General features: G+C 39.8%; 1 protein-coding gene across 8 annotated transcripts in view; it reads left to right on the top strand.

Annotated features, from left to right (window-relative positions):
* Positions 1–12487, top strand: part of DIP2A (disco interacting protein 2 homolog A) — a 118148-nt gene that overhangs the window by 74028 nt on the left and 31633 nt on the right. For all 8 annotated transcript variants that reach the window (XM_083842341.1, XM_083842339.1, XM_083842340.1 and 5 more), the window contains 6 exons: positions 325–427; positions 1505–1569; positions 1894–1987; positions 2460–2579; positions 4750–4864; positions 5963–6102. In XM_083842341.1, coding sequence (XP_083698467.1) covers positions 325–427; positions 1505–1569; positions 1894–1987; positions 2460–2579; positions 4750–4864; positions 5963–6102 — 637 coding nt within the window. The remainder of the gene's footprint in view (positions 1–324; positions 428–1504; positions 1570–1893; positions 1988–2459; positions 2580–4749; positions 4865–5962; positions 6103–12487) is intronic.

The raw sequence follows: 12487 nt of genomic DNA, 5'->3' as shown, positions 1-12487 counted from the left end.
TGCTACAAAAAAGATGACTATAATATGTATAATTGTGGAACAAGAGTGTTTTCCTCAAGGTTACCAGGAAAACTGGCGTGTGAGTGGTTATACTGGCATTTTGGGATCCCTGGGAGAATCTGTTTAATTGGGGTAGAGAAATGGTCAGGTTTCCTATGGTATTAGACTATTTGCTGAACATAAATGCATCTCTTACATAGCTCTTTGATTATTTTAAAAAAAAAATCACCTCCTTTTTATAATAAAATATCCTTTAAGTTCACTACTGTAAATTTTCTTTATTTTGTTGTTAAACTAATGAGCGTGTAAACTTTCTCTTTTCAGTACAAAACAAGTAAAGAGGGGAGCACAGTGGGCATTACTATATCTCATGCTTCCATGCTGGCACACTGTCATGCATTGACTCAGGCATGTGGCTATTCAGAAGGTAGGTTAGCTACAACTTTAAAATGATGATTATAGCTTTGATTATCCAGGAAAACTGCATTGCAAAATCATGTCTACTGTCTTAAAAGAACTTTAGATAAGCTTTAGATACTTTCTCATACTTCAGATTCTCTCTCTGAGCATCATACAAAATTTGTCATAAGACTGTGAAACTGCCGACAGCTTTCTCCAGCCAACACTTATATATGCACTCCACTTTTCCTGATTGTTGAAAATATTTGAGGATATAGAAGATGCACATTTCCTTGTATACAGACTCATGAGGGAGGTGGCGGAGTCACCATGCCTGGGGGTGTTTAAGGAAAGGTTGAACGTGGTGCTTAGGGGCATGATTTAGTGGATGATATTGGCAGTAGGGGGGTGGTTAGACCAAATGATCTTGGAGGTCTTTTCCAACCTTTATGATTCTATGGCTGGGACGACTTATGTGTCTTAGAGCCCTTGGAGTTCTCAGTCACCCACGGAATGAATGGATATGTGGCTGGCTTGCTGAAGTGTTCTGTTTATTGGGAAATAGCTGTGTATTTTCTTGTATTTTCTGAAAACTTAACAAGAATAGTACATACCTTGAAGAACCATGTCTTTTACATGTAATCATCCTACGTCAGTGATAAGCAAATTTCATCTGATCAATAAAAGACATCCTTCTAAAATCAGGTTAGATCTTATGCCAAACTTTGATTTTGTGTTTTGAATCACATAAGGCTTTTGAATTTCTCAGAGAAAGCATAGAATAAAATTTAATACAGCTGTGATAATATTTCTCACTAATTTAATTCTTTCAAATATAGCTCAACAATTTTTAGTTGAAAATTTCAGCAGTTGACATCAAAAGCAATGTTTTAGTCTGCATAGCTCTTTGGCAAAGGTAACAAACACATGGAAGTGGTATTAAACTGAAAATTAGGTCTTAAATTCTTTGTAATAATCTAGTCTATAATTGTACTTTTAAGATGATTGTAGTAAGTAAAATAAGACACTTTCAAATTAAGCAGCCTATATACCGCTTTTTAAATCTAATTTTTCCTTTTTTTCCTGTTTTTTCCTTTGTTTTCAGCTGAAACACTAACAAATGTCTTGGATTTCAAAAGAGATGCTGGCCTTTGGCATGGAGTACTAACAGTAAGTATTTGAATGAATGAAACTGCAGCAATAAGATTCTCTTTGGGGTAGTGCATTAGCATCAGAATGCAGTCATAAACCATAGTTTGAGAACTATATTTAATTATTTATATTTTTATGAATAAAATAGTCCCTTTTCACTAACAGACTGTACAGATATATCTTAAATTTTTATTGATTGTACACATAGTTTTCACTGATAGTGAAACGGGAGATTTATGCTGTAGCTGTGTTTTTTAAAAAAGATATTGGTGTATTTATTAAAAAGATATTCTGTGTGTTCTTTGAACCACTTGAAACTTTTTTTTTGAATATTTTTCTCAGAGTGTTATGAACAGGATGCATGTCATCAGTATTCCCTATGCGCTAATGAAGGTTAATCCACTTTCATGGATACAGAAAGTCTGCTCGTACAAAGGTAACCTTAAAGTATTTATTACTTTACCTACCTCTTCTCTGATGATTTATTTTTTTAAAAAAAAAAAAGCATCATTAATTTAAAATCTGTATAAGATGTCTGCTGTAGGTGAGGCCACTGGTATTTTATCCAGCTGACTTCCTTTGCCACTGTGATGCCTCAGCTTTAGCAATCAAGTACTGCAAGTACAGTGTTAAATGTCCTGATGGATTGATTGATAAGCAACTTTGATGGCTTATTCTGATAGATCTTTAACAATGACTATTTCTCATCCTGTTAATTGAGTTTATAGTAAGCATTTGAATTCTGTAATCAAGTCCATCTGGAGACAGGTCATAGTAATTAAATAGTAGTTTGTAATTTGTTTAATAAATTTATGTAAATACACAAAAATATTTATATAATTTAATAAATTTTGTCTTTATTTTGTTCTGCACACATGCCATAATTATTTTCTTCTTTTAATTTTCAGCCCGTGTCGCAGTAGTAAAATCACGTGATATGCACTGGTCACTTTTGGCTCAGAGGGATCAGAGAGATGTCAGTCTAAGCTCTTTACGAATGTTAATAGTGGCAGACGGAGCTAATCCATGTGAGTACAGGTGTATTTTAGAGCTGTCAGTCCAAGGTGAACTGAAGTACATTCTAAATCACAACACTGTTTCTGTACTGTAGGAGCTCAGCAGTTCATCTTCAGAAAGTCAGACAGCAGCATTTCTTTGCTAAGAACACTGGAGAGAAACTTTCATAGAAAACATTATGTTACTCTTTATATAAAGAATAGTTGGCAATGTAATTTGAAACAGGATTTTTAAATTTAAAGTAAATCATAATGTCAGTTTTGAAGTAGTTGCTTGTGTAGTGCAGGTAGAAAAAATATTTGAGTTGCAATGTGTCTGATTTCTGTACATTCCCATAGGGCTTCCAGCTCTTCCTGTTTGTTGCCCATGCTGCGTGAATTTGGTGTAGATGCACTTCAGTTTCACCGTTGCCCTCACCCCCAACCCTGGCATTGCTCCCCCAGGCTCGTGTCTGTTGAGCCTCTAATTCCCCCCTCATCCACCTGCACACCTTGTTTAAAGCCCTTCCGATGAGCCCTGCCAGCTCCTGGGCTAGAATCCGTCTCCCCCTTTGAGACAGGTGGGACCCTTGGGCAGCCATCAGGCCAGGTGCTCAGTAAGCCTCCCCATGATCAAAAAAAAACAAATTCCTGCAACAGCACCATCCTCTCAGCCATGTATCGATCAGCTGGGCCTTCCAGGTCCACTCAGTATCCATCCCCACCACTGAAGGGATAGAGGAAAACACCACCTGCTGTGGTGGTTTAACTTGGGTGGGCAACTGAGCTCCACCTCAGCCGCTCTCTCACTCCCCCTCCTCAAAGGGAAAAGGGGAGAAAATACAATGCAAAGGGCTCAAGGGTTGAGATAAGGATGGGGAGATCACTCAGTAATTATCATGATGGGCAAAACAGACTCAGAGTAGGGAGATAGTAAGATTTATTGCCTCTCACTAACAAGCTAGAGAAGCGAGAAACAAAGGAAAAAAACCAAAAACACCTTCCCCCCATCCACCCTCTTCCATCTCCTCCCCCAGAGCGGCGTGGGGGAATGGGGTTGTGGTCAGTCAATAGCGCTTTGTCTCCGCTGCCCCTTCTCGGTCACTCTCTTCCCTTGCTCCAATGTGGGGTCCCTCCCACAGGATGCAGTCCTTCCTAAACTGATTGTGTGTGGGCTTCCCACAGGCAGCAGCTCTTTAAGAACTGCTTCAGATATGGGTCCGTACCATGGAGTCCATCCATCAGGAGCACTCAGCTCCAACCTGGGTCCCCCATGGGCTGCAGCTCCAGCCCAGGGCCTGCTCCTGCGGGTGTCCTCCACAGGCCGCAGCCTCCGTCAGTGCAGGTCCACCTGCTCCACCGTGGTACTCCATGGGCTGCAGGGGGACAGCCTGCTTCACCATGGTCCTCACCACAGGCCTCAGGCGAACTTCTGCTCCAGCACCTGGAGCACCTCCTGTCCTCCTTCTTCACTGACCTTGGAGTCTGCAAGGCTGTTTCTCACTCCTCTCTCTCTCCCAGCTGCTGTTCCGCAGCAGTTTGGTTTTCCCTTTCTTAAACAGGCTCTCACAGAGGCACAGATAGTATCGCTTACTGGCTCGGCTCTGGCCAGCAGCGGGGCCCTTATCTAACATGAGGCAGCTTCTAGATTCTTCTCACAGAGGCCATGTCTATGGCGCCCCACTACCAAAACCTTGCCACGTAAACCCACACCTGCGCACCCACTCCATCCAGTAACCAGTCCCCTGAAGTTCCTTTTGATAGCCCTCAGGCTTCTCTCAGCAGTGTCATTGCTGCCAGCCAAAATTATCACTAAGGAGTAATTCTGTGGCATCTGAAAGAAACACTTGTATGGGAACTGAAAGAACTGCATCACTGGCAGACTTTCAATGATATTAAGTTTTATGGATCGTTGCCTCAGAAAAATTACGCAGAATTTCATAAATCTGTTCTGAGTATGCAAAGAGTCACAGAATTTCATTCTGTGAATTTGTTGTTAACCACTTTTTTTTTCTTTCTTCAAATCTGGAATCTAATTGTAGGCTACCGTGACCTTTAGACAGTTTGAAAGTGTGTAGTTTCTGTGCAAGGATACAATCTTTGTACAACTGAGCTTTGGGTAAGCATAGATTTTGAAATTCTGCAGATCAAGCTTTCCTGCACTTGGCAGAAATGTTTCCAATTGTGTGATTGTTCTTTTTAGGGTCAATATCTTCTTGTGATGCGTTCCTGAATGTATTTCAATCCAGAGGTTTGAGACCAGAAGTAATCTGCCCCTGTGCTAGTTCCTCAGAGGCGCTAACTGTTGCTATTCGCAGGTAATTCTTTTTTTTTTTTTCTGAGAACTTGGCTGAAAACATTTCTTGACTATTGAAATGTATCTGGTGCTAAGGTAATTGTCGAAAAAAGACAACTACATACACAAAGGTGATCAAAGACCTAGACAGAGGAAGTCTGAGGCTTGTAGGTTTCACCTTCACTGAAGGAAGTGGGGGTTTATATATGTATATTTATTTATTTACTTACTTATTTATTTAAAATGTAATACTTTCCAGAAGTAGTCAGCCATACTATTTTTTAACCGTTTTGGAAAACGGGATCTGATCCTCACTGAGTTTGCTGTAAGACCTTTAGGAAATGCCTCTAAAATCAAGACTTTTGCTTACTTGGGAGGAAGAAGATACTGAAAATTCAGTTAATCAATGACTTACATATTGTCTTGTAATAAGGGGCCAAAGAAAAACAATAATAATTGTAATTGGCCTGGAAAATACCATTCAATTTCTAGAGATAGAAAGTGATGTGCTGAGAAAACAGAATGCTTTGCTTATGAATAGGCATGTGTATGCTGTATTTTTTGATGCAGTGGTTTTGAACAAAATGTACTTTTGGGGGGAAAATACATTTCAAGAAAATTTGATTAAAAAAAAAACTAAATATTGGAGAATATTCTCTGGTACAAGAACTGACCTTTCGCAGTAAATAAAAAGAACTTTTTTTTTTAATAACACTTGGATTCTTCTGTTCTATGAAATCACAAAAGGTGAGCAACTGCACAAAATGGAGTTGTTAGTCCTCAACCAATACATCTCAGAGAGTACTGTCAAGCCTACAAGCACTTCCTAATTTTTCTGTTGGACAGAAGATATAGCCTTTGAATACTTATTCTTGACACTTTGCCCATAATAGATCTAACTCCTCTCTGTAACATTTTAGGGTGGGAGGAAGCTATGTGATGTTTTGATCTGTTTTTTTAATCTAGTAAAATACATTACCAGTCTTGAACTCTTGCTTGTGTAGGATGAAAAACCATTCCTTTGGTTTAATAGCCTTAATAGACCTGACAGAATTGCGCTATGATGACCCTAAGCCCATTGGTCTGTTGGTTCATTCTGATTTGACTTTCTGTTTTTCAGACCTCCAGAACTGGGTGGGCCTCCTCCAGGAAAAGCAGTGTTATCTATGAATTGTCTTAGTTTTGGTGTGATAAGAGTGGATACAGAAGAGAAGTTGTCTATTTTAACAGTACAGGATGTTGGTCAGATTATGCCTGGAGGTAGGAAAACATTTCATGTAGGTTTACACAAACTCCACGTAACTTATCTTACTATTATGCTTGTGTCGATGAAATAAATGAAATTGGTAAATGAGAATTATCTTCAAGGTAGTATGACTTACATTTTGACACATTACCTGAACACTTCAGTATTAAGTACTGTCTCAACTAAATTATTAAATGTTTGCAGTAGAAATTAACTGATGATAAATTTGAACAACTATAGGTTTTGGTGTGAGCAGATGCATTTGACTGGTTTTCAGAGTTGTGGTTTTGTACATTTGTTAGCATTAGTGCAGACTGATTTACAGCTATGTAATAACAAGTACAGCAGAAAAAAAAAAACACACCTTAAATCTTAGTAGGAAATGTTATGTTTTATCTGGCAGTTGTTTCTCATAGCGATAGTCCAAGTGTTCATACTGAGCTGCAGCTGCTCTGTGCGTGCTGTGACAGTTCTTTTTCTTCAGCAGCACCTGCAGCAGTTCTCTAAGCCTTTTTGTGTACCACAGGAGCATGTGTATTTCAAGATACCTGCTTTGTTTCTCTCAGCCCTTCACAGTGTGATTTAGAACAAATCCTAGCTGAGATTGTTCGATATCTGGCAACAATTTACTATCTTTGAAGGTTTTATTTTTATTGCTGCTTTTTTGTTTTTATCTTTAGCTCTCCAACATTCCAAGACCTAACTTTGTCCTGATGTGGTTTTACCCACCTTTTAGTGTTTGTTTATGGCCTAGAAACTTAGGTTAGCATTGAAATTTTTCATCTTTGAAACTAATAGTGAGTTTATGTGCTGCTGCCAGACTCTCATTTTGAATTGCTCTAGAATCTTTGTGAAGAATATGTTTTATCTGGTGCTGGATATGCAATTAACAATAATAACTTAAAAATTCAGGAGGTGGCAATTTTGGTATTTCCTCTTAATAAATCTGTGACACTGAAACTCTGGGAAATCAGCATGCTGGGATGCCTCTCTGAAGTGCACTTACACTAATGCACGCAGCACGTAGAATAAACATGAGCAAGTAGATGTGTGCAGTTGTGGGTCTACAGTTGTGTTGGGATCACAGAGACATGGTGGGATGGCTCTCATCACAGAATCACAGAATATTAGGGATTGGAAGGGACCTTGAAAGATCATCTAGTCCAATCCCCCTGCTGGAGCAGGAACGCCTAAATCATGTCACACAGGAACGCTCATGGCTGGAGGGTTGCAGTGGAAGGCTCTTTAGGAAGGAAAGGCTAGGAAGATGAGGAGGAGTTGTTTCCCTTTACGTGATAGAATAGTTGGAGTGCATGGAGGTCTGCCTGGCAATGGATGAAGAGCCATCTAAGAGCTTATGGGTAAGGGTAGAACAGATTTGTACAGGTGACATTGCAGTGGGTCTCTACTTTAGGCCACCTGACCAGGAAGAAGTGGATGAGGCCTTGTACCAACAGCATCTTCACATCTATGGGCTCTGCTCTTCATGGGGACTTCAAACACCCTAATGCCTGCTGGAGGGACAACCCAGGAGGGCATAAGCAATCCAGGAGGTTCCTGGAGTGCAGTGATGACAGCTGCCTGACACAAGTGATAAAGGAGTCACTGAGGAGAGGTGCTCTGCTGGACCTCATACTCACAAACAAAGGAGAGGGGAGATCATTGGGGATGTGAAGGTTGAAGAATACAGTGATCAAGAGATAGCAGTATTCCAGATCATGAGAGGAAGGAGCAGGGAAGAAGCATGATCACAATGCTGGACTTAAGGAGAGGAGACTTTGGCCTCTTCATGAATTGGCTTGAAAGAGTCCTGTGGGATAACATTCTGGGGAGGAGAGAGGCCCAAGAAAGCTGGTTAATATTCAGAGATCTCTTCTAAGCTGATATGTTTTAAGATGTCATTTACAGACAATTGGCATCACTACCATGATTTTATACATTAGTGAGAAAGATGGAGTGACTTGTCTGATATGAGGGATAGTAAAGTGTATATCTGTCTTATGCCTTGGAGTGATATGACTTCTTGTGGATGGCTATTGATGTTTTAAAAGATAGTACTAAGTGGCAAAACTACTTGTAGGTTAAGCTGAAGTTAGGTGACTTAATTCATTAACTGTTTTAAAACTCTCATCAGCATCAAGCTATTAGTCTATAGGGCAGATTAACTTCAATTTGACAGAATGATAAAAATTCTATGTCTGAAAGTATAGTTTAGCAGAAACATCTCTGTACATTCTGTAAGTCAGAACATAGATAAGAGGGTGCTTTCTAGGTGATAATCTAAGAATTTTGTTGCCTGTGATTGTCTCTTTAAAAACAAAAACAAGCAGTTGTTTAAATTAGATTTATGCCAAATGAAAAGAAATTGTTGTCTTAAAGAACTTAATGAATTCTTTCAAATGAGTCTGTGTGTACATTCTAGTATTGGATATACTTGTGCCTTGCCTTGTACGTTTTATGCTTTTTCCTGTGTAGTATCATGGAGGATGTGCTCTGTCCCTTCTCACTTCGTGTTTGGCACACAGGAGAGAACATACCACCATTTCCTTGCCTGTCACTTGTCACTTTGAATTACTCTGCAGACTGACGAGTCTCATCTTTCCCTGTTTTTTCCCTTTCTTTAGATTGCAGTGCTTTCACCAAAGGCCTAATTTGAGTGTCATGCTGTCCCTGAAGGTTGTATTCCATACTTACTGAATACTTCTGTAAAGTCTTGGAAGTCACTATATGCCTTAGTCATTCAAATATCGTACAACATAGGAGCTCACATTCCTGAATTTCATTTGGTCAAATGAAGGTTGGACTAGATCTCAGGTCCCTTTCAAGCTGGGCTTTTCTATAATTCCTATGAAATGTGCTATGAAAGTAGTCTCCTGGCCAAGAACAAGTAGTCTTGCTGAGGCTTGTTCAGTCAAACCAAATGGTTTTGATTTCAGTGCCCTTGAAGATCCCTGGTGTGCTTTGTTCAGGAGCCAGCTGCTTAAAAGGTCATGGACATAAAGTGTCCGCTTCTGCTTTCCTTTTCTGCAGACCTTGCTATTCGTTCTGAGACACTGTGGGTCCACCTTCTTACAGTGTCTTAATCAGAAAATAAGACAGAGCCCTTAGCCCCAGCATGATGTCTTATGTTGCTGCTGTTTAACCCATAGGCCACTCTAGATGCTATAGTCTCTTCAGTTGCCTTGGCTGTTCACTTTGATTATCTAGCATGAATGCCAATCACAAGAGCTACCAGGGAAGTGCAAGCATCCACAAAGAAATGTCCGCATGAAAGATAGCTTGGGAATTTGTAGGAGAGAATCTAGTACACATTTCCCTGAAAACTCCTATGTAGCTCCTGCAAGGATGATGTTTCGTCTCACCTGTTGGTGAGCTTGGGCTATTTTGCATGCTTTCTGTCTCGGAACCAACCTTGGTAAGAAGCAGTATTTGGCTCATAATGGTCTTTAGTTCATTTTTTTTTTTCAAATTGGACTGGTAAAGATGGTAGTGAGAGTACCAAACCTCTCTTCTTCCTGTTTTCAGCCTCCAACTTTCCCATCAATTGGGATGCAACTGACATGTCACCTATCATCTTGGAAGCTTATAGTATCTTACACTAGGATGTGGCTGGTCAGGGGGACTCAGTTTTGCCTCTCTGCTGCTTACCATTTCCATTGTTTTGCAGAAATTGTCCTCACATTGTTTCTTTGACAGTAGAATAACCCTATCTAATCCAGATCATCTATATCCGTACAGCTCCTAATCATACAAAACCTGGTTCATAGAAAAAGTGCTGCAGCAGTTACTTTCTTACATTCAAACAGAAAATTTTAGGTTGGAGCCAGATTTTAAGCTTCTGCAAAAAGAACAGGATGTTAGGATGCTTGCTTTGTCATCAGTTTGTGGATGTCTGTGTCTCAGCAAACATTTATGCAGATTCTGGTGGTTATCATGATGCCTCTTCATTGCAGAAAAATTTAGTTCCTATATCTCAGTGCCTTTTACTGATTTTTGAAAGGAGCTCTTACAGGACAACTTCATGATGCTTTTAGTCTTATTCCTTACATTGCGAATGTGAAGAAACAGTATTCCATCTTAGCCCTCAGAATTTATCATAGTAGTCAGTCCTTTGTTCCATTTGGCTTCGGACTGTCATGTGACAGCACAACATCCTCCCACTATAGATCTACTTTTGGAGATCTGTGGTGATGGGTACAGTTACGATGAGATGTTCTCTTCCAATTTAAATGTTGTGTTCTGGATACTTGCATGACCACCTTTAGAGTCTAGATTCTTGTTCATCTTTGTCTATGAATGCCCTTACTTTATGCCTAATGCCCTTTCCAGAAGAGTGGGAAAATATTCAGGTCCTTCCATTGAACAGCCTCATATGCTGTTTTCTTCAAGGATTAGGTTTCTCTGGAACTACTGCGAGTGCCTTCAACAGTGGTGGTTAGAGGTGTTTTATCCTAGCTTTTTGTTATTTTTCCTGAGGTTTCCTGCCTCTATAACAGAAGCTGTAACACCTGCAGTGCTAGGAGGGCCCTCTCTTTATTTTCATGGCCCCAGGCCTTTCAGGAAGACTTGCTTCCTACAAGAAGATCCTGGAATTCCACTATTGGCACACTGTAACAGTTGCATATGGATCTGCTATGAAACCATGAAAATGGAATGAAAGCACTTTCTAACACATATCAAGTATCTTTGGTGGCAGTAGTTTTCTGTTGTAGCTATCTGCTGTGCAGACCTCCAACATTCTCACATTCATGTGGTGCTATTCCTGAAATATTCAAAGCTAAGTCCAGTCTTCAGTAGGGGTATCAGTTCAGTCATTTGTTTGCACAGTAGGATTCTTATCCTCTGCCAGAAATCTCGTGGCAGGGCTAACTCCTGAGACTCCATCTGTAAGAATGTACATGTGGACTCATTTGAAGAAAGAAAGTTTTCCTACCAGTAATCAGTATTCTTCATGATGTGTAGTCCACATGTACATTCCTGTCCCATCTACCTTTCCCTTCTCTAATTCTTTTTCAGATGCGATGCTGTTGAGAGACTGAAATGGTGGTAGATGCGCTCTCTTGTATAGCACACATGAAGCAGGAAAAAAAGAAGCCCAAGTACAGGCTCTACAGGTACTGCAAAAGGAAAACCTTGCAGTAACACATGGCAAGGCAGAACTATGCCTGCTGTTAGAATGTATGTGTAGACTACCTATGTCATACATTGGTTACTGGTAAGTATTTGTTTGACTTGATCAGGGTGATAGGATTGTCCTTAGGCTTCACAGATGGAGCATCAGTTCAGAACCGCAGGCTAATCGGCTGTGCTCTCTGTGTTTGTGAATGAGTTGAAGACTAGTATTTCTTGTGGTAATAAAGTATCTGTTTCAATTTGTCACAAAGGTATAAACTGCCTTTTTTAATGTTTCTAATGTTTTTAGTGAGCTTTTCTGAATGACTAAATTATGAACTGGTGGTTCTTTCCAACCTCGTAGTTCACACATATTTTCAGCAGCTGAAACTCCTGTTCTACTTTGGAGTTGGACCTGTACCAGCCATTGACCATGCAGTCTCCTTCTTTGGTCAGTGAAGGTTAATATCACAGGGTCCCACACTCTTTAATAATAAAAATCATTTGTTCTAAAAATTATCTAATTTTTATGAAACCAAGATGATCTCGAGGTTGGTCTACTTGTAGGGTGAATTATTGTCTTTCATGTTCAGACATAAGTTGTTGAGGACTGAATACTTCACTGAGACTTGACAGTGTCCTTAATCACTTTATCAAGTAGCAACTTGGTCCATGCTTGCAGCAGAACTCGCTGTATCATGCGATAATTTCAGATAAAATGTGCTATGTTCCACTTAGGATTTCTTTTTGTTCTGGTTGAACAATGGTAAAAGTAAGGGCTATATGTAGTATGAGTTAAGACTGGCTAAATTGGAATGCAGTAATGCGCTCCTTCATAATGGCTGTTGTCAGCCTTATCTAGGTTTCATATCTGAGATATGTTCCATGTCCAAAACATTGAAAGGGTCCTGATAGAAATCTTTCCTTTTTACATATAGTACACTTGACAGCAAAATACTCTGATAATCTGGATTGGAAGCAGGTGCAATGGGAAAGGGCAGAAAATTAATTCATGGCATAGTTTGTGTTGTTTTTCAAAGGCTCTGTTTATTTCATATTGGCTAAGATGACCTTTTTGATTTCTTTTTAATCTTGTCTGTAAGTGGTAAGCTAAACTTCGTTGCCCTGTTGCGCCTTCTCCTTTCTTATCCTTTTTCTTTTCATGTTGGTGATGGGAAGAGACAAATCCCAACCGCTATAAGCAAAGGGTCTGCCAGAGAAAAGGTTTCTGCCAGAGAAACTTCTAAAAAACAGTTGCTTCAGAAGTCAGATATATAACCAGTGGCC

This window comes from Anser anser, assembly GCF_964211835.1.
Source record: "Anser anser genome assembly, chromosome: 6".
Classification (NCBI taxonomy): domain Eukaryota; kingdom Metazoa; phylum Chordata; class Aves; order Anseriformes; family Anatidae; genus Anser; species Anser anser.
The sequence above is the reverse complement of the archived record's forward strand: the minus strand, read 5'-3'. Positions and strand labels throughout refer to the sequence as shown.